This window comes from Pyricularia grisea (genome assembly GCF_004355905.1).
Source record: "Pyricularia grisea strain NI907 chromosome Unknown Pyricularia_grisea_NI907_Scaffold_8, whole genome shotgun sequence".
Lineage (NCBI taxonomy): Eukaryota > Fungi > Ascomycota > Sordariomycetes > Magnaporthales > Pyriculariaceae > Pyricularia > Pyricularia grisea.
The window spans coordinates 1,654,167-1,678,693 of NW_022156721.1; the positions used below are offsets into that span (position 1 = coordinate 1,654,167).

Consider the following 24,527-nt stretch of genomic DNA (forward strand, 5'->3'; position numbering starts at 1 on the left):
CTTGTCGACCTCAAGACCCAATGGGCAGGGGCGACAGTGTATGTAGAACCCTAATTGAGGTCCCACATAGACCGTATACGAGACCATTGATTGCACCTCCTACCAGTGCGCCGGCTCTGGCGTAGCAACTATCTCTATTCGCATTAGTACGGGTCAAGAAGTCTTTGGCAGCCTTGTCTACATCGCAGGGTTCGTCTGCATTTACTGTTTTAAGTGAAAGGATACAATAGAGCGAGCTGTGTCCGGAGTTAGCTTTTTCCGACCATGAAACAGAGCTCAAGCTGATAATATGAGTTTTTCCCGTTGGGAAAATGTTGTATTTAAACCCCTTTTATATAAATTATATGCAATAACTATAACCGGATCTCCTAACACCAGTGTAGACTGGTTCGCGAGAATGTCAATATTCCAGGCAAGAAAATATATAGGGACTAACCGGAAGGAGAAATGTCAAAAGGGCAAAATGTGGGCGGTTTCGACAAAGTCCTTCCTGTTATTATATCTGAAAGACTGAAAATAAGGCGAGAAATTAGGTCGAAAGGGAGAGGAGGGATACTTCATACAACCTTTAGCACCATAGTTTTCACCATTATAAATTTTGACTACTATAGGCGTTACCACCACAGTTTTTACGACTGCCATTTGCATTATTATACACTATTTGATTGTAACGATACGTATGTACAGGAATATGTTCATTAATTTATTTATTTGCGATTACAGCGATATGCATGTATATCAAGACGTGTACAACTATTATCGTTTCCAATCAATCGTGGTTATGGTTGTGCCAATGGTTGTGCCAATTGTAGTAATGCAGGTTGTAATGGACTAATGGAAGACCTTTTAGGGGTGAAAGCTGTGTTGGTGGAAGTTGTGGTAAAGGTGGTGAATTGAACAGTTTTGTAATCCGTGCTCTGGATGTTGGTGAATATATTTTTTTCGATTGCGGATTGTGTCGTTAAGTATTCCATTCATTCGTAATGGAAGAGTATTCAAATGGATGTTGAATAAATCCCCCGATTTAACTAACGACCCGACCCCGGCCTGCCCTTTGCTGCGCAAAATCTGGTGCAATAGTTGACCAATGGATTACCAAAGAAGTAGCGGCGGTAAAAACTGTTAATGCAATTTCTGTGGCAGGTAGTATCGCGGCGTTCCAAGTGGGACGCGGCCGATCCGTCGGTCGAAGGGATTGCGGCACCCATGGTGGCGCCAATAAAGAACAAAGTGATGAACGACTTGAAATTCATTGTGTCCGATAAGATAAGATGAACAAATATTTGATGCACACAAAACAATAGTAAAAGCGGAAGCAGAGGGGAAAGGTGAACGTTTTAAAATAAGGGGTGGACTACATAAAAGACATTTTTGGCTAACCAGCGGACATTTTACTCCGTTTTTGTTACTTACACAGCCCCCGTCCGCATTGGGTACCTCCTTTTTTAAATGGAAATCGGGCCGTTTTTAACCACGCTTACAACCTTGACGCATGATCTACGTCCGTTCATTTACGTCTCTTCGTTATATTATATCATGTTGGTTATTTGTTCGGTTTTATTTTGGTTTTTCTATTAAAAAAACATAATATCCATGGCGTAAAATCATGGTATTGATTAGGTTTTGTTTATTAAAATTTGCCATAGGGCGGGACAAATATGTGCTAAAATATGGTGGGTAGAACGTGTTTAGTTAATGTAACCACTGAGTGGGCCCAGAGTGTCAGCTGGTTAGCCAAAAATATCTGTTTGATAGTCAGGCCTTAAAATAAGCTGGGACAGAAATAAACAAAAAAAAAAGAGAAAGCAAAGAAGAGGAGGGTATAACTTTTATAATAAATCCAGTAATTACTTCGGATTGTTTTCTATATTTACATATATTTGTATGGTACAAGAGATTATAATAATGGGAGGGGCAGAAATCCCTATCCCTAACCAGTTAACACAACGCTGTAATCCGTGTGGGTGTTCCCGATTTTGGCAAGAAATAAAGTAACTATGCGGCAGGCACTTTAAATTCCCTCGGATAAATAAATTGGTGACGGCCCACGCATGTGCCTACGGTAACGGGGGAGGTGGGGCGATTCGTTTTTTTGGCCTGGAATCGTGGTGATATATTCGCATAATCGATTTAAAGCCCCGGTAAATATAGTATGAAACATAGGCAGTAATTATACGAGTTTTACATTTTATTTCTGGAATGTAAAAGCGAAGAGCATTTTATTTTTAGAATATGATAATGCGGAGAATTTAGCTGTTTTCATTTCGATGCTTAAGTCATTTTGCATTTAAAAACAAAGTATCATACAGGTTAGATCAGTTAATTAGCTGTTGAGCCCACGCGAGTGGTAAAGTGGGATGGATATGTGCGCTGACCAACGCCATGCTTTCCAGTGCATTGGGTGTTCAGTCACGTGATCGACGAATCTCTTTATAAGGGGTTCAGATCAGAGGCAACCGCCTTAAATACTATAACCTACCTGACCTACACGTTATCTACGCTTACGCATACATGCACGCAGGTAATACAGGTTGTTCTACAGATCGGTCGATCACCGAATCCTATTAACACAAGTTAAAATTACGGGGTTAAAAATTTACTCCAATGATATATTGCAAATAAATGCTACTCTTCAAATGGAAACTTTTATTCATTTAACAACCTACTCATTAATATTTACAAAAAAAGAACTGTTAACTGTTTTTTGTTAGACATTATTAATTCTGACGATAAGATATTTGAAAATTCCCAATTACTTGGCGCATGCAGTTGACCATTTATGCAGGCCGTCGATAATAACCGATAACGGTAGGTTACGTGAATCTCGATATATATATAATCCATTTCTTGACAAAGTTTGAAGCGTTGTGACTAAGAATGCTTGGCTTGCCCCTGGAGGAGATACGTGGAGTTATTTCCCTGGCCCGCCGGTTTAGCATGCGGTTTCAGATATGACACTCTGGAAGGCCGTACCTAAAGCGATCCCACCTCTAGTCACATAGTTGAAAATACATTTTCTATTTGACCTGTGCCATGCACTGGGAATCTAATTATCTTTACTCTACCCTTTCCCCAAATACATAAAATCCACTTGGACTCTCACCCGTGACATGGCTGTGGGTGGGTTTTGCGTGCCGAGCGCCAAGACGTGCCAAAGTCTAAATAGAAACCTTTCGTTTTGTTTAAGGCCACGCGAGGTTTCGGGGAGCTCGGTCCAACATTGACGATCTAGTTAACGAGAGGGAAAGATAGGTGCAGATGTACGCATCCGTCGGTGATATAATTATCGGACGCTGCTGCCGTGGAAAACCATTGTATTCATCGGCAGACGCGTTTCTCTTTCTCGTGCATCTCATATCCTAATACCGAGCGGGCTGGTCCAGCATTTTCAACTTCATACTGAACTTGATACCAGACTCTCAAACTTTTATTTTTTTCCGTTTGTGTACCTTAATCATCAACTCAATCTCATCCAAGTCACCACCATGCAACTCTCCACCATCACAGCCCTTTTCTTCGCCGTCGCTGGCGTCCAAACCGCCGGTTTCGCCAGCAGCTGCGGCAGGACCAAGCTTGAGGGTCTCACCCATGTTAGCGAGTGGCTCGCCCACTTCCAAACTCGATCTTAACCGCTGCTTCTTTGCCATTAATGGCAAGATGGGATGCGGCGCTGGAGGGTAAGCTGCCCTTGCCACGTTTGGAAGAGTGCGAGAAATTATGTACTTGTACTAATAGTTCATTTTTACTTTAGTATTTCCGGGTGCGGATGCTCCATGCAAGGCCAGCAGGCCATGATATGTGACTGCCCAGACGATAAGAAGGACAACGTTACGCAAACAGTCGACTTGGGTAAGTTTTGTCAATCACGGAATATTTTGCGTTCCCTGGGTACCCTGTTGGACCATAAAGCAACGTTAAACATTACTGACTGTTGGGAATAGACGCTTGCATAAGCAACAACGACGGGAGCCTCGCCTGCTAAACCTACCACCGGGGGAAGTTTCGCAGGATTCGAAGTGAAAATTAGAACTAATTGTTGGTAGAGGATAGGGTGCCCATAGCCCCAATTGACCGGCTTGTGAACAAACGAAGCAATTGCATTGATTGCTCCCTATTCTGTTAATTGAAGTGGTAAATGTTACACAGTAGGGTTGTACAAGGAAGATAGACCCTTTCATAGGAACCAACCCCCCTGTCTATTATCGATAAGTAATGCATACGCAAATGCATATAATCATGAACAGACACTAATAGAAAATTGAAACCTACGGGAAAATCCAAATACTTCCGTCATGGTCTTCTTAGTATATGCAAAGCATCAGACGAGAAATACAAACAAAGAGCCGGCACGAACGGGCAACATCTACACTGCCCTTGTAGTTACTTGTTTGACATGCCTAGACAGCAACAATGAGGATTTGGAGAGGAGGAAAGCATGCGCGATGAGGACGGGATTCTGATAGGTGTACGGTTTATTGAAAAGGTTTTATTTCGGCTTGACAGCATTATGGTTTAGCAAGATGATAAAAAACCCACAAGGGGGAAAAAGGACATTCAGTCGGAAAACCTATCCGGTACATGGAGGAATTCAAATGAGAGATATAATCAGTTAAAACTAAATAGCCGAGCTTAAATAAGCGTTTGTGTGGTTTTTTTAGGTGTTGATTTGAAAAAGTGAAAAAAACTCAAAGCAGGCTTGGGGAAAACAAAAGGTCCAAAGGCCCTTACACAAAAATAGAGGCGAAAAGGGTCACGCGCTTGGAATGCTGCGTTCTTGATGAAAACTGCCGCATTTTTCCTGTTGTTTAATATGACATCCGAAAAACTGTCGATCTAAAATCTCTTACAGAAAGTTAAAAATTCGATCAATCGGGTTACCGAAAACAGGGAGTTTTTGGCGCTAAACACAAAAACGGCCTCGGTTTAGCGGCTGTGCTTGCCATTATTCCGAAAACAGCAATCTCAGTTCGCCGGAAATAGTAATATACCAACGGCTTGTAATTTTTTTTTATTTTTTTTTTCAAACTCCCGTCAACAGTCCCAATTCATTAAACGCTGTTTTGCCTCCTCGATCTTTTATTTTCTATTCTCTTTCTGCTTTCCTGAAGCCGCTTTCAACTTGCAAATCCAGATTCACGCACCGGTAGTGGGCGAAGAAAAGTAAGTTCTATAATACCAACTGGGTCTAATAATTCAATCATTTTCGCCAGGCCTAGATTTCTTCCAACATATCCTTCCCAATAATCGATCAGCATGTACCATGCAAGCGCTTTCCACTTCTACCGGCCCCAAGCTAGATAAATCCTCTCCTGACCAAAGGGGAAAGCGCCCCAGTATCAAGTTTCTCAAACTGGTCGGAAATGGCGCCCACGGCTATGTGTTCAAGGTGGAGGTTTTCCGAGCCACGTATTGTTTGAAAGCCGTGTGTCTATTCTCGCCTCTCGGCCTTACGAAGTTGTTCTTGAAGTGCAAGGGTTGCGATGTGGTCAAAGGCGAGCAAGACGCGCTGGCGGAGCCTCCAAGCAAGAAGGTTCGACAGCAGGGAAAGACTATGAAAATATCTGGACGGCAGAAGAAGCTTTGAGCCCACCTTGTTTGATTATTTTCTCAATCATTGAGAATATCTCTTGCCCACCCCCTCATCTCTCCTTCACAGTCACCCACCCGCCACGCATGGCAAACGATCCATCATGGCTTGTTTCAGAGCCGTTCGGTGAGATTATTTCTGTCTTGCTCGCGTACTTTCCGGGTTATATACCATCACATTGTCATACGCATGAATTGCCCTCTTGAATTTCCATTCTTGTCTATAATCCTGAACTGCTATTGCCAAGACTGACCGAAGGGTGAATCTTGCCTGAACCGATGGTACCAAGGCTGAATCTTACCTGAACTGATGTTACCAAGGCTAAGCGAAGGGTGAGTGCTGCCTGAGCGTGTGGCGCAGTCGCCAGGCCCATTTTTGGTCCCTCGGGTAAAATTACCCCAACCAGAAACCGGGAAAGCTTGGCCCAATTTCGGCCACTCCGTCATCCAAGTTTTGTTCTTTGAAGTCCTAGTTTCGGACGTTCCAAAATTGGCTAACCCAGAACTTGGCCATTATGTTAACGAAATTCCAAATTAACAGTGAGTTTTTCTTTTTTCTTCTTGTTTCTTTCTTTTTTTGAACTTATGGGGTTCAATAATAGGTTTTCGTTTCAATGGCTTAGCCAACTTTTCGGCTCAACCGTTTCGATGTCACGAAAGCGATCCCAAAGAGACAAGGCTGCAATATAGGGGCGATTCTATTCGAAGATCTAAAGCTAAGTGTAAAGGAAGAAGAAAGGCACGCAGTGCCAATCGCGTACACGCGCCTAAGCGAGCAAATAACAAACTCACCCTGGCGCCTTGTCACGTGAGGTGGAGCTAGTCACGGTTGGCAGTCGCCCAGGCACGCCACTCCGTAACATTCGAAGTCTGTAGACTTCACCTGAAACAAGCGTCAATTGTGTCCAACTTTTAACGCACGCTGAATGTAGAGCTAAGTAGTGATCGGAGGTCCACAAAGTTGATTATAAAAGGCATATTCACGCCGTACCTTTGGATTCTAATTTGTTACCTTTTTTGCATGCGCCGAACCTAAGGCATTACGGGAGGAGGGGCAATTGAAAACTTTGCCCGACAGTTATCAACTTTGGTGATACTTAAACGGCTTACGTTCCGAGCGCTTATATTTGTAAGGGCAGCTTGGATAACAAGCAGCCGATCATAAGAACTTTCGGTTGGGTGTTTTAAGACTTATTCTAAGGACTTGCGGCTACATAGCCTCGCTGCTGCTTGGGATCATAATGCTAACTTAACTATTTTCCGAAACGAAATCCCAACCAAACATTATGGCGAGCGTTAAGGACGATGTGCTGATAATAACCTTTGGTACTTCTGGCATCAAACCTCTACTTTTTGACAAGTGGATGGAAGGAGTTGCATTACTTATTTCCGCTAGGGACTGGCGAGCCACCGGATTTGGTGGGTTTGTCCACATCGTCGGACAAAATGTGTTGGTAAAAGGTGGCCAAAATATAGAGAAGGCGCTTTCCTTGCTTGGTTGTTTTGGATTTGCTAGTTACATGATATCGGAAAGAGTCTACGCGTGTCAGCCGCGGGATGGGCATCTGGGACCGCATGACTTTGTGGATTGCGTTCAGGCCTGGAGGTCTAAAAGCCAATGGCGAGCTAATTACTGTCATTTGTGAAATGGTGTCCGGTATTGGTTCTGACCGCGAATGAATTATGCCGACAGTTTAGTACTCTTTGCTGTCTATCAGAGGACTGCAGAAGTCTGCGCTGAATCTGGTTTCTAGCGAAGAATTGGGTAGTTATTAAGTTACATTAATCGAACTCTGCTACATCTTTACTTTTTAAACATATACAACATATACGCAATTACTACACATACCCTTACAATAGACTTTATATACAAAACACAGTAAATAAAGGTTTAAAAATATATTTTAATGCTAACGATTATACGAACACTGTATTTGAGCTGTGCAAAATCATTGGGCACGAGCCCTGCTGAAAAACAATTAATTGCGTATTAGGATGGCCCAATTCATCCTATACCAAGGTGAAGCCTGGCTAAAGCATTGGATATAAAAGTTCCGTTTAAGGGACTGCAGCTTCTGGAGCTTACGAAAATAGTATGCCCTACTTCGCTAAAGCAGTTAAAAATTATGGCTTCTCGTTGGGTATGTCCAAACTGCGTCCCGTATTAACGTTTTTTTTAAGTTGCGTATGTTAACTCCTGGCGATTTTCCGGATACCCAGGGCCCGGAACATGGCTACTGTCAATGTTTGCAGCCTTGTGGCGTATTTAATCAGCGACGGCGGCCATGCCTTTTTGACCCAAAAGGCCACGCGTGAGCACCTTGCGCTTTAATGCCTTCAGGAACCAGAGAAGCGTGATATAGCGACTAGGGACTTTCTCCCTCTGCACAGGCTACCTGTGTCGTGGAGCCCCAATTTACTTTACAATCAAGCCTCGCTGGCCCGAATCTGGCTAATAGAAGTTTATCAAACCTTCTGTATGGAATATCTGTCGGGCGAGTTATACAGCTGGACACCCCAAAACAACCACACCTTTTGGAAAGGATTCCAACCCAGTTGAACACCGGAATGATACCCCAATTCATCCTCTTAAAATCTACGCACCAATATTTTTGAGTCTTGCGGAGAATAAATGAACATTATTCCGGAGCAAATCAACCAACCGGCTGTTCCCTTTTTCCATTATGTCCATGGAGAAAGCGGGCCTCGTCTTTTTGTTGCTGCTGCAGTTGATAACCTTAGTTCGTCTATAAATTGGATAAGCTTTCACTGAGCCGAATGGGGAGGATATTGGAGGGAATTGAAAGAAACAAGGGAACAAATTAATAGGCCAAGCCTGCCTATTTGCCAGGCGTTTTATGCCCTTTTCGAAAGATAGACCCCCATGCTACCAGGATCGGAGATGATCACAACAAGTGGGTGGCTCGCATCTTGCCGTATACATATAAATATTTGGGTTGTCATACCAACCATGTTATTGCCTGTACAACATATACCATCGTCCCAACCTGTCATATGATTTTGTGAATACTTTCTGCGCGCACCCAGACTGCACTCGGCCCAGTTTCAGCGAACCTACATCGCCTTCTGGGAAAGGCCAAAGTCCTCAGGCGTGCCCTGGGTCAGCATGCTTTTCTCGGTACTGTGCGTGTCTTCGGGGGAAGGCGGTCGTCAGTGCTTGAGGCCATCGGACCGCGGATCATGAGGGCGCGGCAGGAGAAGCAGCAACGCTCGGTGGTGGCGGTCATGGCAACATTAAATCTCCGGTGCCCCTGTCGAGCGTTTAGTCACTTGGGACAAGGAGATTTTGGGAGCAGGCGCTGAACCAGAATCTAAATACCAACCAATTGGGCATTGTCACAGATTGGAGCCCCTGCATATTGTCAATTAGTGCCTCAAAGCGGCCTGTAAATCCCTGCTTGGTCCACTGCTGATCGTTGGGCTTTTTGTCAATGATTATATAGTAGTTACTTATGTGGTGTATACTTGGATCGACAGAATCAAAGCCCGAAATAATCTTGTGAAGAGGGGCACAAATGTCCGGAGGCTGTTTTAGACAAGCGCTGGGCCGAGGAAGGCCAAGGTCTCTGACTTTAATGATGCCCATGACCCCAAAATAACACTATCACCTATAAAGCGTAAACGAAAGGAAATGTAGCCTGTAACTGATATAATATTTGGAACGACGGCAAGCCGGTGGAAGGTGGGCTTACGCGGCCACAATGTCCAAAGTTACAACATACCCAGGGGGTTTTCTAGAGCGAAACTCCTGACATCGGCGTCTGCGTCCATTCGGGCAAGCCTTGTTGGAGTGGGGCTTGTACTATATGCTGGGCTTAATAACCCCTGATTCGCGAAAGCCCCTTTGTGAGCATTTACGAGTCGGCGATAATGCAGACTATACATGCACCCCTGAGGACCAAGGGAGGCTCCAGAAAACTCTCCGGCATACCGGGACGGAAGCCAGCGCTGCCCACACCCGGGTCGAGCTTGCCCCCGGCGCCAAGTCTACACTCCCAGCTTCTCCGGCCGCCAACGGCGCAGGCACCAAAAAAGCTCAGCAGCGCGTGTTTGACATTGACCGCGAGCCATGGTAGCCGACGACTGCTCAGGAGACGCAGAGGGCTGTCTATCATGGCCCGGACCGCAGCCTTTGGGACAGGGTTTACTTCCGCAACCCCTCGTGCTGCAAACCATCAAAGTGCACGTCATTGTTCCTGGTTGCCTTTATGAAGCATCGCGCTCGTTGAAGGATACTTAGAAAGTGGGAGCGGAACGTCGAGATGATAATAGGGTGTTAATTCCCTCAAGCTGCACCTGAACGAAAAGGACTAATCCAACCCGGTCGCTTCACGGCCCTTTCATCGACAATGGAGCTGGATTCGCGCTTTGCGTTCCTCACACCTATCTATTCTACTGTGATCCACTATAATCTGACTGTGCGTTGGCCACACCAGTCACTGTAAGCCGCAACTAGCCACAGGTTCATCGCCAATACGTGGTAAGGCCGCACGTCCACCCACACGCAATTGGCAACCAAATGCAATGACCAATAATTGTCCGGGTTGCCGCTGTTCCTCAGGCTGGAAAGCTTGATAAATGGCAAGGATGGCCAGCGCCGTGGCCGGCGAATGCCGCCCCGGCGCTTTGAACGAACCCGTCTTTTGGAGGCAGCCTTTGTGCGTTTCGCGTGTCTCTTTCCGACTTTGACCAGCAGCGTCCACCTTTTTAAATCTTTGAAAGCCTCCCTGGAGTACGCGCCCATTTCGTAACGTGAAGATGCAGTTTGGTTGGGCTAACACATGAGACAGTTCATAATATCGTGTCTTTAATATGCCCGTAGATACCAGCAAAATCCTCCTTGAAATAATTATATAAGGGGCAAAAAAGTTTGGTCATTTGCCTGATTTGGTGATAAATCTTTTCCACCGTCATCGTATTCTCGTCGGCATATATATGGTAGTGCTCGTGGCCAAACCGTTTGATGATGGCTCAGATCGGTGCAGTGTACAGTAATGTTTGCTGTCTGGTGACAGGTAGCCATACGTTTGAAGATTGTTGACCAGCCAATTTGGGCAGCTCAAGGGGGGGTTGGTGAATAGTCCAACTGCCAATGGCACCCGTTGAATTAATCTCCGTGTTTTGAGTTCAGAATAGGTGTTAGTGCCAAGTACATTAACTTGAGGAGCTTTGCCAGGCGGGTGTCTAAAACGGGCCGGTGGTGGGAGGTTTGGCAGTATACGACCCATGAAAGATCGATCGCACGTCCGTCCGATACGAGTTTTGCAGCAGATTATTCTGCGGCACCCTTTCCTTAAAGTGACCATTCTCCCCTATTTGGTGTAAACAGGATTACAAACGATATGATATTTGACCAGGTTATGCATTCGTTGATTTTTCTTTAGTTCTAGCGATTATAAATCTGACCGGCTTTTTGGAGCCCTGTTTGGATACTTGAATGAAAATTTCACCGAAAAAAGCCCAGTGTAGACACCCGTTATCTCGATTTGCAAATGGAGAGAGGTGCTGCTGGATAGCCGAAAATGGCCGCTCGATAGTTCAGCTTTGATTATCGCGAAGAATCACTATTTCCTACTTCCATGGACTGAAAAGCGTTATATGACTCGGGTTGATGGTAAATACGGCCTTGCCCCCAATTGCGTTCGCTTGTGACGAGACTTCCGTTTACGGAAAGCGCCGATAAAGCGAATGCTGCGACTGTTTGTGGAGCCGAGTCCTGGTTAGTGTGTTGATGAGCAGAGTACCAATGTGGTTATTTCTTATTGCCGCATATTTGGCCGTATCAGGTTTGAGCCGTTGGGCAATATCGCAAATTTTTAAACCGCTCTCGCTCCGCCTTGGCAACCTGGTCGTTAACACTCCTAATTCCCGCCACTGTTCCAGGCCCAGGCTTTACCATCCCGTGCTATTATTTGAAAGCCCGTGCTGCGTGACTCTACTGTTTTTAGGCGGTAATATTCCCCAAAGATTTAGTAGGCAGATGCGCGCCCTGGAGTAGCACGACGCTTGCCACTTAGAATCCACCTTCTTTCCACCCTTTCACCAGATGCCTCAACATAGTCGACTGTGTCACTGGCCCAAGAGAAAAGTATGGGCGAGGGGTGTTGGCCGACGCCAATGACATAAAACACTGAGCAACAAGCAGCATAAAGCCATTGCTTTGTTTGGTTTTTTTTTTCTCTTTTTTTGGCGCGAATGGCGCTCTTTCTCGTTGACATTCCCGCCACTTCCTTGGTTTTTGACGACGGCAATTGCCCGACCCAAGGGTTTAACTCGTAAGATACCTCGGGACAGGCCGCAAAAACTCCTGCCTGCATGATGAGTTTTCGCGTAAAGGAAAGAGGGACCGGTGTACAAGGGGACGAAGGCCATATCATAACATCTTTCGAAGATTCAGTTTTTAGCCAGGTCATACGTACACCGTCCCTTAAACGATCCAGCACAAGCAACGACAACCCAACACAAACCTACGATTTTGTAAGTTATTTTCAAGATCCTCTCCTTTTCGAGTGCGACAATACGCTCGTGTTATCGGAAAAGCTCTCTTTCGAGGTTGCGCGAGCATGTTTTTCACTATTACGAACACGCCAAATAAGGGGTCAAATCGGGCACTGAAGCTTTACCCTCACCCCGAGCTTAAACCTGAATCTAGAGGCGAGACTGCATCTCGGTAAGTGAGTGAAACACTGCATCTACAACTCCCTAGACGTCGGGACCCGGGCTGGCGATGACAAATCCCCTTTTTAACAAGGACCACGCCATTTGCAAAAGCCCCAGCATCCGCGACTCCATTTACCACAGTCCTCCCAGCTGAGGTCGTGCGATAAGGCTGTTGAGGAATGGGTGCTAGTGGCAAACCCGACTTTGTCAAAATCATATAAAACCCTCCGTGTCCGCTGCCATTGTCGATAAGGAGTTCGCTTGTCATATAAACAATTACAAGACACAGCTTTCTCCCGCTCACGGCACACCGCCATCCCAAGCAGCCCGGGTGGCGGGCGGAACAAAAAGTCATGCCCGCCGTCTTCGTCGACAAAAAGCTCGTCTGTCGGTCAAATAAACAAGTAAGGAAATGGCCGACTTTAATAAGGAAAACGTCGACGCCAACAGCCCTAAAAAGCGTCCGTGCCTCACCGGCCCCTGATATCGCTCACAACCCATCACAAATCCTCTCTCCCACATCTTCAAACACGTTCATTGTGCCGCGGAAGCGCTTACCGCCGGGCTTATCAACAATAACACAATTTGCCTCGGCTTATGGTAGTATCGCCAATGGAAGCAAAACTCCTCGGCGGGGCCCAAAACTACATTTGCAACTGCGGCTAGAGCTGTAAGGACAATAACGTCCTGGTGAAAAAGCTTCCACACCCACAAATAAGGTTAAAATAATACCGCACTGGAATCTTAAGGGAGGAAACCACTGTTGAAATAAATAAATGTTGGCGTTTCATGATTAAAAGCGCAGAATTAGCGATTAAGGAATAAAGCTCTCCAGCATTTGACTTATTACAACACATATTCCTGCAACTATATTTTTTAAAATTATTATGACCTATTTCTACAAATACCCACCTAAGTGGGTTAGTGCCTACCAGGTATATAAATTCTAACCAGGGAGGTTCCTGTTGATAAACCACGTGTGTTAAAACGAATTAATTATATTTTCCTCCCAGAAAGGGCTCGCGAATACTCCACCGTGCAACTTCCAAATCGGCCAACCTTATACCCTCAGTTGTAATTGCCATAACGCCAACCGGCATTTCACACAGCCGCAAACTTTCGCTGCCTCCACAGCCACAAAAAGGCCTTCAACTGTTTTTAATATATACTTATACCTACCTTAGCTGTCATAATCGTACTCAGTACAATCAATGCAGAAAGCAAAGCTCAACTAGCACCAACTGCCCAAACCGCCATGTTTGCACGCGTGCTCATCCTTAACCCGCCTTTGCACAGTAGGAAGATTGTCATCATATATCCAATAAGCTGCTACTTTAATTCAAATACAGTTAGAGGTTGTGGATTGGCATCCTGACTTCAAATACGTTTTACAAGTTGATATCACCTTAGCTGGTCGTATAAGCGCATCTTCCTCGTCATACCCTTTCTCCTCCAGATAATGCAGCTCAAGCACGTCCTGTGCTGTCAGGAGATATCGAAAAAGCAGAGGCAAAAGTTGATTAGTAAATAAACACTTTAACCCGGAGTATAGGTAGTGTATTCAACTCAAATTCAAGTGCTGGGCGATTAGTCGTAAATGCTATGGGTGTTGATCATTTTCGCAAATTCTTTCTCCGAATAGCGTGCTCAGGCGAAAGAGTAACAAAAGAGTGCAGGCGATGCCTGCCCGTGCAGGGTAACGCTGTTCCAGGTATTTCTGTCGCAGGCGAAGTGGATAATAAATAAGGTATTTAGGTATTTTAATAGGCAGGAACGATTTTAGCCGCTTTAAAGCAGGGGAATCTCGTCCCTTCCATTCTAAATTATCTTAAGCAAAACGCCGCAAATGCAGCAGTGATAGGAGATTGGTGGTTGGGCGTTTCCTACCTTATTTAACTTGGTTGGCCCTTTAAAAATGCCCAGCGTCATCCTCCCATATCGCTGGTCTATGGTGGGGCACTAGGCAGTCCTCGAGTGTTTAGTAAATGGATGTAGCAGCCCGAGGCATCAACTAATGCCAAACTTTGGCTTTTATAAATCCCTATAACAAACCATAGAGATAAAGGTTGCAAACTTTAACCCAAAAAACATGGCAGCAATCCGATCCAAAAGATGTTAACAAACCTGCGGGAGAGTTAAAACTTAATAAAAACATTCGAATCCGGCCAGAAGGATGCTCCGACCAAATAATGATATCGTCTTGTTTCGGCTTGTGCTTAGTTCCAAACAGTGACCCATGCAAAATCTTAGTCGTGTCACCGTTTTTGACCGTCCCCTAGATTTTAGGCCTCCTATTTATCCATCCTAAGAAACCGACGTTACGTTTTCCAGCCGCATATTGTGCCATGGTTTTAGGTGGGCAAACAGCTAACCATTCCGCGCCTGATGGTGTAAGGTTTATCGGGGTACTGGGGCGCATGCGCTTTGGAGATAATTACTAATTTCCTTGTTCTTGCGGAACTTGGTGGCCTTGCTGCTTTTGAGGAGACTTTTTGCTTGTATATCAGGGTCTTTGGGCGGTCCTCCTGCGCGGCAATAGCCTATTCGCAGTTTATGCAAAAGCAGGGTGTTGTGCGTAAACAGCGGAGGAGCCCCACTAGCAACCAGCAAGGAGGAACTCGGTGAGAAGCCGCAGGCCCAAGGACCACGGGTTCCCATTACGACGACCGTGGCCTACTGCTTGTTTGCTGACAATAAAAGCCGGCAGCCAAAGCGCCCCTTCCCGCTACTTGTTTTTCGCGGTCGACATACACAAGCCAGTGGAGGCAGATGGCGGAATGTCATTGAGCGGTTGTAATGGCAAGCCAAGATGTATCGGCTAGTTACACGGGGCGTTTTGAAACTGGCCAGCGTTAAGCAGCAATAGAAATCCCATGTTACAAAGTGTGAAGTTTGAAGCGGCCCTTTGCAAGTTTAGAAGAAACGCCATTGCACACAAGGCTAAGCAGAAACAAGAATACGGCTTAATATGCCACGTCTGGCTAGGTTGTACGTTAACTTGTAGTTTTTTTTTTTCTTTTTTTTCCGGCTGTGGGATGAAGAAGGCGAGCGCTTTTGCTGGGTCGAGTTGCGATGATACCACAAAATCTTGTAACCTTCCCTTTCCGAACTTTGCAGCATCGACAAATGCGGGCCTTTTGCCTCGTCGACTAAGCTGATCGTGCATGATGGCGTGCAGCCCGACTTTGTGGCGTTTTGATATTGCGGCCGCGGACGGCAGGGCTCACTCCCGATCGGGACCCTTAAACCACACGCGCAAAACGTGGGTAGCATCGTCATATTCGCGGGGGTGGCTCATTGTTTTCCTTTGCAACTGCTTTTCTCGGTCAGGTCGGCGACAAAGCCTGTCCATGTTGTGCTCCAAATCTTGAGAGCAGGACCGGAAGGCGGCGAGGGAACCACTTTTACAACCGTGATATTGACGTACGTTCAGTCAGACATTGTGCAGGGGATCACTTGCGTTTGGCGTAGCGCAAGGCTCGCAAAGGCTCTTAATCAAGGTTCCCGCCTCGTGATATCCCAACTACACCCATGAAGTAACACTACCAATACAACCGTTCCACTTTTGGGTTCAATCTCCCACTTGAAAAAAGGAAAGTGTTTCGTTTATCGCAAAGGATAAAGACTTAGCCTTTTCGCCCTTGGCCTCTATCCACGCCTAGCACGGTTACATATTTACTACGTACCAAAAGAATCGTGACTGCCTTGCAGTGCCTTGCAAACCAAAGAGCTGGCTTGCTTAGAAACTCGACTAGGTGGGTGTCGCAGCATCCCGTCCCATTGTGCGCCATGTCCCGGGGTAAACCCACCCAAATGGTGGCACTCCAGGCTCAAAGTGACAGCTGACCAGCAATTGGCCACGGGATATGGCAAAAAAAGGGGGGGTCGTAGTCTTTTTTGCCTCAGCAGGCATGCTGCAACAAAGCCTTTTGTGTCACCGCCGATGATCATCTGGGGTTAATTTTGGGTAGCAAATTTTTTTGCAGCCAAGGAAACTGATACCACACGTTGCCGCTTTAAGTCCAAAACGAGCGAAGCTTGCACCATAGTACGTGGTAGAAACTCCGATAAGCTACCTTCTGCCAATTTTCCTGGTAAGGAGATGTATGCCCTAAGCCCCTTTTGCTCGAGTGGGCAGGGCGCGACTTTTACTACCTTGCAAACATTTCCACAATAACCTGCCTGAAATTCGGTACCTTGACGTTTGACAGGCTTATTCTCCTAGAGGGGGTGCGTTAGACGAACAAAAAGCAAAAGACTGCAAGAACTGCATCAATCCCATACGCGGCTTGCGGTAAAGCAGGTTTAAGCACGCTCGCGACTGTCAATAGGTTAGAAAGGCGCTTTAATAACTTTGCTCGCTGCGGTAAATTGCCCAAAGACACTTAAAACTCGACGCGGTGTTTGGAGACGATGTAGACCATGGCCAGACAATAGCAAGAAGTTTCTCCCGCACTACGTCGCATTCCCCAAGGACCAGCTGCTCGCCGCCTGCGTGCCACATCCGTCACCAATACGGCAACGCCCCATACCCGCCGGTCCAGGTGTCGACTGCGAGTGATCTGGGCATTACGGCCCCAGATGCTGTCCGAGGCGACGGCGTAGATGATCCTCTCCATCGGCCTGTCGCTTTTCCTCCCAGCATCGACTTTGGTGACGTTGCGCACATTTCCGAGAGCATTATGTGTGGTCCTCGTCGTCGGCGCAGGAGGCAGCGAATCCCAGGGGTGGCCTTCATGACCCCTTCCAGGGCGGCCGTGCCTTCTAGGGCAGAATTGAAGACCGCTGACGATGCCGCCAGAGCTGTTTGGCTTTTTTGCTGGCTTGCCTGCTGGCTGCAGCGCAACCACCTGACTAGTAGGTGCAGGCCAGCTTGGCCAGATATCGATATAGTACCAAGCTGTTTTTGAAAGGTTTTCGACTTTATTATTTACCACGTGAACACATTCAGAGTGAGTCGGCGGTTCGGCCTGTTTTGCGACTGGTAAATGATTTCAAGGCTCCGCGGAGCTCGTCGGGAGGTTTTTGACCTGTCAATAGGATGATGGCATGGGAAACTAATATTATCCAAACTTCCATGGAAAAGAAACATGACAAAGGAATATAAACCGTTTAGAAACGTACCAACGTAACGTTTATCCCTTTTTTGACGACTGGCGTGGTGGGATTTGCATTCCGCGGATCTGGCATCATTCGGATACCTGAAAATATGCACACGTAAACATGTGCAGAAAAAAGGAGAGGGCTCGGTGGACAACGTTAAACTGCGGATCCTTACAAAAGCAGGAAAATGAAACAGGACCAGGAATCCTCTGCAAGCGAGGCTATAACCTTATTTTGCCCCAAGATATTATCAAGGATCTGTCTGGAATACCATTCCTTACCTCCTGGTCTGACGAGTTGTTGGGGCGGATTAATTGTATCGCGCTGTATTGAACAACGTAGTTGGCATCACCTGACGTTAAAACAGGATCCCGTATATTGAGCTGCTCGTTAATATAGCCCCGGAGAGATCTAACATCTTGCAGGTAGCTCCATCCAGGACTACGCCGTGCTGTCCAAAGCTAACACCGACATGCCTTTCGCCGATTATAACGAACCTGGGGTAGACGACGTATTTAGTTCCTGTCAGCGTGACGTAAGAGCACAGTAGTGCTGTGAGAGAAAGCAACGGCCGTTCTTATCAAGCAGCCACAGCCACTTTCAGTAGTTAACAGTCACTCTCGGATTCCACACGGGAACAAAACAGATGGAGATGGTCAAGTACCTTAACTGTTACGCAAACTCACCCTCATATATAAAGCTCCGCGACGGCGGCGCAGACGAGGCTATCCCTACCTACTTGCCTAACTACTCTAACTATCTAACCTAGTTACCTACCATCAAATGTAGTGAATACGCACTTTCACTGTTCCGTCTCTGCGGGAAGAAAAAGCCGTTCGTGTTGGGCCTTCCCTGGCGCCCAGGGCCGTACGCAAATATACGGCCCGCCACGACCAAATAAATAAAAGCTTTGTTAATTCGTTAAAAAGTCGGCCCGAATTAAATGTCGAAATCGAACCCGATTTAAATAACGAAAATAACGGAAATAACGGACCCGAAAACACCGAAAATCCCACCCCCAGCCCCAACGGCCACACTAATACCGGAAACCTTTTTACAACCCCTATTCGCTCCGGGACCCGTACCGGCCAAAACGGTCTTAGGGCGGATTTTACCGTTATTAACGGCGTATCCAAATATTATTACGACGTGCAAATCGTTGCAATTAATAAGGATTCCGGGAATATAAACCCGTTAACCACGTTAACCGACGCAATAAATAACAAACGACGGAAATACCAATTTTTGGACCCTTTTTTCCACCCAATTATAATAAGCGCCGGAGGCCTTATGGAAAAGGATACAACACAGGCTTATAAACAGCTCCAAAAATTAATAGATCCTGTTGCAGCCCATTGGTTGGATACGTCGATTTCGTTAATTTTATTACGGTCTAGAACGACAGCAGCATTTTCGATTATTAAAGACCGGCCTCGTACGTAATAGGTAATATATTGGATTTGTTTTGTTTTATTTGTTTTGTTTTATTTGTTTTGTTTTATTTGTTTTGTTTTATTTGTTTTGTTTTATTTGTTTTGTTTTATTTGTTTTGTTTTATTTGTTTTGTTTTATTTGTTGTTTTATTTGTTTTGTTTTATTTTTATATTTATTCCTTTTATATTATAACCCTTTATTATTTTAACCCAAACCCACTAATACTTTTTTCTTTTTTCTTTTTTCTTTTTTCTTTTTTCCGGTTTTATTTTTCCACTTGTTTTTTCTATTTTATATTTAGTTTTTAATTATTGTATTAAGTCGCCCTGTGCTATAAACTCGACTGTTTGGGATCACCTTCGCACAGGTCGCTTTAAAGGAAATTTTGCTTTTGTAAATAAAATTTAGGGTGCCCACTCTTGGCTATTATATATATTGGACAAAAACCTAAGATTGCCCGATAATTGTTTATACCCATTGATAGTTTTCACAATCCGCTTTTGATTCACAACATATATAATAAGTTGTTCCCTTTTTATAGCACTCATAAGTGTACGGATCGAATATACACTGCCTCGTGTTAACGCCGGATTCCGTTACACACTTTGCATAAACTGCAAAAGTCCAGGCTGCAGTAGCCAGAAGGGTATAAATAGCGGTGCGTTTATAAAGCTGCATTTTATAGGGTTAAAAATGTGGATTCCAACTAATAAAAAAGTGCACAGGTTATAATTTTAATGAGCAAACCACATTTAATTGCAAATATAATAAAAGTCATGCGGTAGAGCGAATAAATAAAAAGGTGTTGTGTTGTTGGTTTTATAAGGTAGTGGAAAATGTGCGTTAACCACACTAATATATATGTACATATTTTTTTGCAAATACGTGCTCGCTTAATCGTTTAAGTCGGCCGAAAAGTTAATATACCCTTGCAAAATATAATATATCATGTAAGTATTTGTTTAACATATTAAAACCTGAGTTTAAAAATAAACAAGACAGTATAAATTATAATGTATGGTTAAATACTATTAATAAATTTAAAATGCTTTTATATTATTAATATATCCCTATTTATACTATTATTAGTATAATATGGCACGGTTAGCCGTAATAACAAAAAGGAGAATTAAAATGCAAGTAGGTCCCCTGGGAAACAGTATAAAACTTTATTATGCAAAGTATTTTAATACCCTTCGATCCAGGTGATATTGTGGGTAATATTTAGGGGAAAATAAATATTTCTCCTCCGTTGGAACCAGTTCTTGCACTGTTTATCACTATAAGCTCGCCACTGGTTTATTTTTTTTTGACCGACTGTACATTATAAACCTTGAATAAATATAAGTTTTATGCGCATGTAAATTATGGGGTGCAATAGGCATCACTAAAGGATTCTTTTGTACAGTTTTTTAATGCATTAATATACCATACTTTTGCACTTTAAATACATGCGGCTTATTTACCGGAAATCCACGTGAATAAAGCCCGCGTTATTATATTGGCTTGAGAAAAATACGACATATTATTAGTCACTTTAAAATTTATAATTATTTAAAGGCTATAATATATATATTAGGAGCTTTAAGTAAACTTTTAATGGATGGCACGCTTAATAAAACGCTATTATGCGTTAAAATTGTACGATATTTTTATTTTTCCAAATTACCTAACGTTAAACTTTTAAAGGTTTTTGCATTTGGAACCCGCTTTAAAATTAAATAACTTACCTGCAATATTACAGGTTAGTTATAACTCGATTTGGAGGCTAAACATTTAAACTTCCACTCCCAAAAAGGATTTTAATATATTTAATATTGATTAAATATTATAACCCTTAAATAAATAACCCTATTTTGTAATATTTACCGCTTTAATTAACAGAATAGGAAGCAAATAATACAATTGTTTCGTTGGCTTACAACCCCGTTAATTAGGGCTATGGGCACCCTATCCTTTACCAATAATTATTGGATTTGCAGGGTGCCGAACAGGCAGTACGCAACGTTATATTAATAAGGCGCTGTTTAAAAAATAATTAAAAGCATCCTACAGCCGCATTTTAAAGGTTAATCGGCCGTGCGTCTAATTTCGGAATTAAGGGTTTTAAAACATTGGCCACTCTTAACAAAACCGATATGTGATATTTTTCAGAAATAACTGTTTAAAGGAAATGCAGCGTTTTATTTAAATTAAACTGCTCGTAACCGACAGTGTTTCAAATAAGGCATGGGCCGAAAACCTTCAATTTCCACCATTTAAATCCATTCATATTGCTCGCAAGATTCTCGATCTATGCAACAAACGTAGTATTTCCTAGGCTTTTTATAGCAAAAGGTTGTGTACGGGTGAAGTGAACAACCTGGCCCTTCTCCACCAGGCTCTTCGACGACGCGTTTGCATTTATCCTCGGCAGAAATTAAAGGTATAAAACCAAAAACCGCTAAAAGGGTGATTGGAATGTTCTTTAGGATATGCATCGCGTTAGTTGTAACACAGGAGGCTGAAAGAGATTGTTGTATGTTTTATTATAATTAGAACTGGAAGAGCTGATGGAGGAGGGTGGATTTAATATTCAGCCACCGATACCCATGCATGTTTAAAAAAGTAAAAGTAGTTCAATAACAGTTTTACAGTTTAACGGTTGATTAAAGTTTTAATTTGCTGGCACTGTTATGGCATTATTTAATAAAATGTTTTTCTGCATATATATTCATGCTCAAAAATATACCACGAGACCACGCAACAAAAAGCTCACTTGCCATCGTGTATGTTTACGTCGGCTTTTTACCAAACTTATAATCCGCGGGAGCTTGAAATACTTACTAAATGATAAGTTTATGGTTTTAATAAAAAAACCATCGCCAAAATCGGAGGCATTTACAAGGTTTAAAACACTGTCTTAACTGTTAACGGGGTAAGGGGTTCCCGGCACCGCTACATAATATTCTTTTATTATTTCCTAATCATTTATATCAAATTAAAACATTCATGCACTATTTTAATATCCCGTTTGTATTGGGTGCCTTTCTCCCTTTACATTTAGTTTTAGATCTTCAAATAAAATCACTCCTATATTGAAGCCTCGTCTTCTTGGGATTATTTGCGTGACGGTGTGGTAATTCACTGTATTTATTTAGCTACCATGTTTTAAAAGAAACATTTGCCTCTGTTTTATAATAATGTACCAGACATGCTATTCAAAAAACGCTTTTGGAGTAACAGAACACAATCGGACTAAAAACGAAATGAGGAACAAAATTGTAAGATATGAAAAATGCCTATCAATTACTACCATAATCCCCGACCATGTCGCATTACTAACCGTTACCGTCATCGCTGGCACCATTTTAATCAGCGCCGTTGGCATTGTTTGCTAAGGGCGGCGAACCACGTGAGGTATTATCGAACCAAGTAAACCCCGAATGGAAAAAGACAATCCAGGTCCATAATACATACCTACCCTTGAATAAATGTGCCAGTGGGTCTATACTGGGGGAGGTATTCGAATTCCTGCATCTACACGTAAATTAAAAAGCCCCACCAAATATGTCGTTGAACTGGTTTATATCCTAATTATAGTCAAACTATAAATTTCCAATTTATCTGAATTACACTAAATTTTCACCAGCATGTTCATTCAGGGGTATGTATATAATCGTGGGCTTAATATAGCTTAAACGCAATTAAAAATGCATGGCAAAGCCACCGCATTATAACTATTACAGCCAGGGTAAACATATCATAGAACGTAGCCCATTGGTGTTACGGCCAGGTTAAAAATAGCGCGAAAGCCAAAGTATTGGCACCTATCGACGAATATTTTACTCTGAAAGTAAAGAAAAAAACAACATCAAGATCTTGGTCAATAAACACCAAAAGACTGGCTTCCGTGCCGTGGCGCCATTTGAGAATATTCCTTACTGGACAGAAGAGAAAGAGAGAGAGATTGTGATATTCAGACCCAAAGAGCACCAGCCCAACCCTGGCCACCGACCCCGACCCACAAGTGCATTATCTTTGTTCGCGTCGCGTCAATCTTCGCAACTTTGTTTGCTTCCCTTCACCCTTCTCGCAGTAGAATCTTCGTTGACAAATGCCAAAAAAACAGCCTTTTGCTATTTCTACCCTGGCGGTTATTACGGCCTTACAGTCGATGGGGGGCTGCGGGCCTGATCCTTATAACAAATGCATTTTAATTTAAATACGCGCATTTTGTTTATTATTAGCACTGATTAAATCGCTTATAACATTATGTGACTTATAAGCTGGTCATCAAAATTTTCTTCCGACCGTGTAAATACAAATATCATTACCTGTCTCTTTGTCATTTTCAGTATAGTGATCCCAAAAGTTTTTTTTAAAAGCGGTTTTCCTTGTCATGTTTTTGTTCCTACCTTTTTACAACGAATTTACTATGAAGTTTGCCACAATTCTCTCACCCGTCATAGGGGTGACTTTTCAAGCTATGGTCGCATTATGTCTCGAATGTGGGATCGAAGTTGTGCAATATGGCGTAAGGCTTACGGATTCGAAATTTACTGCACCCGGCGAAACCGTAACATTGGAAGATTGGACATATGGATCGGTGATTGTCAAAACCGACAAAAATACATGTGCTCTTGAGCTTATTGAAAACAAGCTTAAGCCTGGATTTTCCGTACGGTTGAGACTTTATCGCAAGTAAAGATTTAGGTATGTCGGAATAAGAACGACTATTGAACTTTGGTCAGACCCTCCGTTACGGAATGGTATGCCTGGACGACTGCCAACCGTGACCAGCTCCACCCCACGTGACAAGGCGCCAGGGTTCGTTTGTTGTTTGTTCGCTTAGGCGCGTGTACGCGACTGGGACTGCGTGCCTTCCTTCTTTCTTACACTTAGCTTTAGATCCTTCGAATAGAGTCGCCCCTATATTGTACCCTTGTCTCTTTGGGATCGCTTTCTTGGCAAATGGCAAACGTATGGGCGGTGCAGGGTAATCAACCTGCACATTTGATTTTTTGCCCGGGAGGAATTGAATCGCGTTTGCCCAAGTCCTTTCAATGCCCTGGTTATTATTTACTTCCAGATTTCTAATAATTTAAATAAATTCGTTTTGCATAATTATACCGTCTTTTATTGAAAGCAATGATCATGTCATCTTTTATTAGAAAAACCTAATCTGGCTAAAGCGATTTCGGTATTGCCGATACAAATCCCTTGAAAAAAGTTTGAATTTGGGATTTGAATTTTTAAATTTCAGGAGGCCCTTCACTTCTCCACTTTTGTCCCTAACTTCCCGCCAGTTTAGCCGCACTTCCTTGTGCTTAATGCTAACAAAGTCTGGCAAAAAAAGATATAAGTTTCCATTGTTCTCGAAGCCACTAAGAAGATTCAGGAGTCCAAATTATAATTAAACATAATTAATTGTAGACTATTTGCACCTTGAATAAATAGGTAGATCTTGATAGTCCGGATTGGGGGACGCAAACGGCAATGGATACGTGTGAGAATATAAGACATTTATGGATGATTTGAGATTCGAGAATGACAGATAATGAGACAACCGGGCCTGGAACCCACCTCATTCTCATATGAACCGCTTGCTCAAACCTGGTAAAGGTTCAAAAAAGGAGACTAACAAAAACTTGAAAGTATGCGGCAGACGGCTGCGCATAAATCAACAAGCCCTTGGGAAAACACATCATTGGCCTTTGCTGTCACGGCCAGGCGTACATTGG

The 24,527-nt window shown here is 43.7% G+C and overlaps 9 protein-coding genes across 9 annotated transcripts; 4 read left to right on the plus strand and 5 right to left on the minus strand.

The window, feature by feature from the left end:
- Positions 1 to 720: 720 nt before the first annotated feature.
- Positions 721 to 1,268, minus strand: PgNI_12146 (uncharacterized protein). Its single transcript, XM_031132101.1, has one exon. It carries the CDS (start codon positions 1,251 to 1,253, stop codon positions 1,029 to 1,031), a length of 225 nt encoding a protein of 74 aa, XP_030977055.1. The 5' UTR covers positions 1,254 to 1,268; the 3' UTR covers positions 721 to 1,028.
- Positions 1,269 to 3,318: 2,050 nt separating this feature from the next.
- On the minus strand, positions 3,319 to 3,590 carry PgNI_12147 (uncharacterized protein; the record flags this gene model as incomplete). The annotated part of the gene is made up of 2 exons (XM_031132102.1): positions 3,319 to 3,399; positions 3,450 to 3,590. The coding sequence occupies 2 exons, from the start codon at positions 3,588 to 3,590 to the stop codon at positions 3,319 to 3,321; spliced, it is 222 nt and encodes a 73-aa protein (XP_030977256.1).
- On the plus strand, positions 3,486 to 3,982 carry PgNI_12148 (uncharacterized protein; the record flags this gene model as incomplete). The annotated part of the gene is made up of 4 exons (XM_031132103.1): positions 3,486 to 3,590; positions 3,658 to 3,677; positions 3,752 to 3,849; positions 3,942 to 3,982. 4 exons carry the CDS (start codon positions 3,486 to 3,488, stop codon positions 3,980 to 3,982), a joined length of 264 nt encoding a protein of 87 aa, XP_030977261.1.
- A 2,890-nt stretch (positions 3,983 to 6,872) lies between these two features.
- On the plus strand, positions 6,873 to 7,266 carry PgNI_12149 (uncharacterized protein; the record flags this gene model as incomplete). Its single annotated transcript, XM_031132104.1, has 2 exons — positions 6,873 to 7,005; positions 7,121 to 7,266. 2 exons carry the CDS (start codon positions 6,873 to 6,875, stop codon positions 7,264 to 7,266), a joined length of 279 nt encoding a protein of 92 aa, XP_030977260.1.
- Positions 7,267 to 10,012: 2,746 nt separating this feature from the next.
- Positions 10,013 to 10,351, minus strand: PgNI_12150 (uncharacterized protein; the record flags this gene model as incomplete). The annotated part of the gene is made up of 1 exon (XM_031132105.1): positions 10,013 to 10,351. The coding sequence occupies one exon, from the start codon at positions 10,349 to 10,351 to the stop codon at positions 10,013 to 10,015; it is 339 nt and encodes a 112-aa protein (XP_030977082.1).
- Positions 10,352 to 11,925: 1,574 nt separating this feature from the next.
- On the plus strand, positions 11,926 to 12,941 carry PgNI_12151 (uncharacterized protein; the record flags this gene model as incomplete). Its single annotated transcript, XM_031132106.1, has 4 exons — positions 11,926 to 12,084; positions 12,260 to 12,277; positions 12,409 to 12,473; positions 12,557 to 12,941. The coding sequence occupies 4 exons, from the start codon at positions 11,926 to 11,928 to the stop codon at positions 12,939 to 12,941; spliced, it is 627 nt and encodes a 208-aa protein (XP_030977232.1).
- Positions 12,942 to 16,652: 3,711 nt separating this feature from the next.
- On the minus strand, positions 16,653 to 17,457 carry PgNI_12152 (uncharacterized protein; the record flags this gene model as incomplete). Its single annotated transcript, XM_031132107.1, has 2 exons — positions 16,653 to 17,117; positions 17,392 to 17,457. 2 exons carry the CDS (start codon positions 17,455 to 17,457, stop codon positions 16,653 to 16,655), a joined length of 531 nt encoding a protein of 176 aa, XP_030977080.1.
- Positions 17,458 to 18,219: 762 nt separating this feature from the next.
- PgNI_12153 (uncharacterized protein) lies at positions 18,220 to 18,813 on the plus strand (the record flags this gene model as incomplete). The annotated part of the gene is made up of 1 exon (XM_031132108.1): positions 18,220 to 18,813. A coding segment is annotated over one exon (594 nt), but the record flags the coding sequence as incomplete, so codon positions are not given.
- A 459-nt stretch (positions 18,814 to 19,272) lies between these two features.
- On the minus strand, positions 19,273 to 19,482 carry PgNI_12154 (uncharacterized protein; the record flags this gene model as incomplete). The annotated part of the gene is made up of 1 exon (XM_031132109.1): positions 19,273 to 19,482. The coding sequence occupies one exon, from the start codon at positions 19,480 to 19,482 to the stop codon at positions 19,273 to 19,275; it is 210 nt and encodes a 69-aa protein (XP_030977078.1).
- Between the last annotated feature and the right edge of the window lie 5,045 nt (positions 19,483 to 24,527).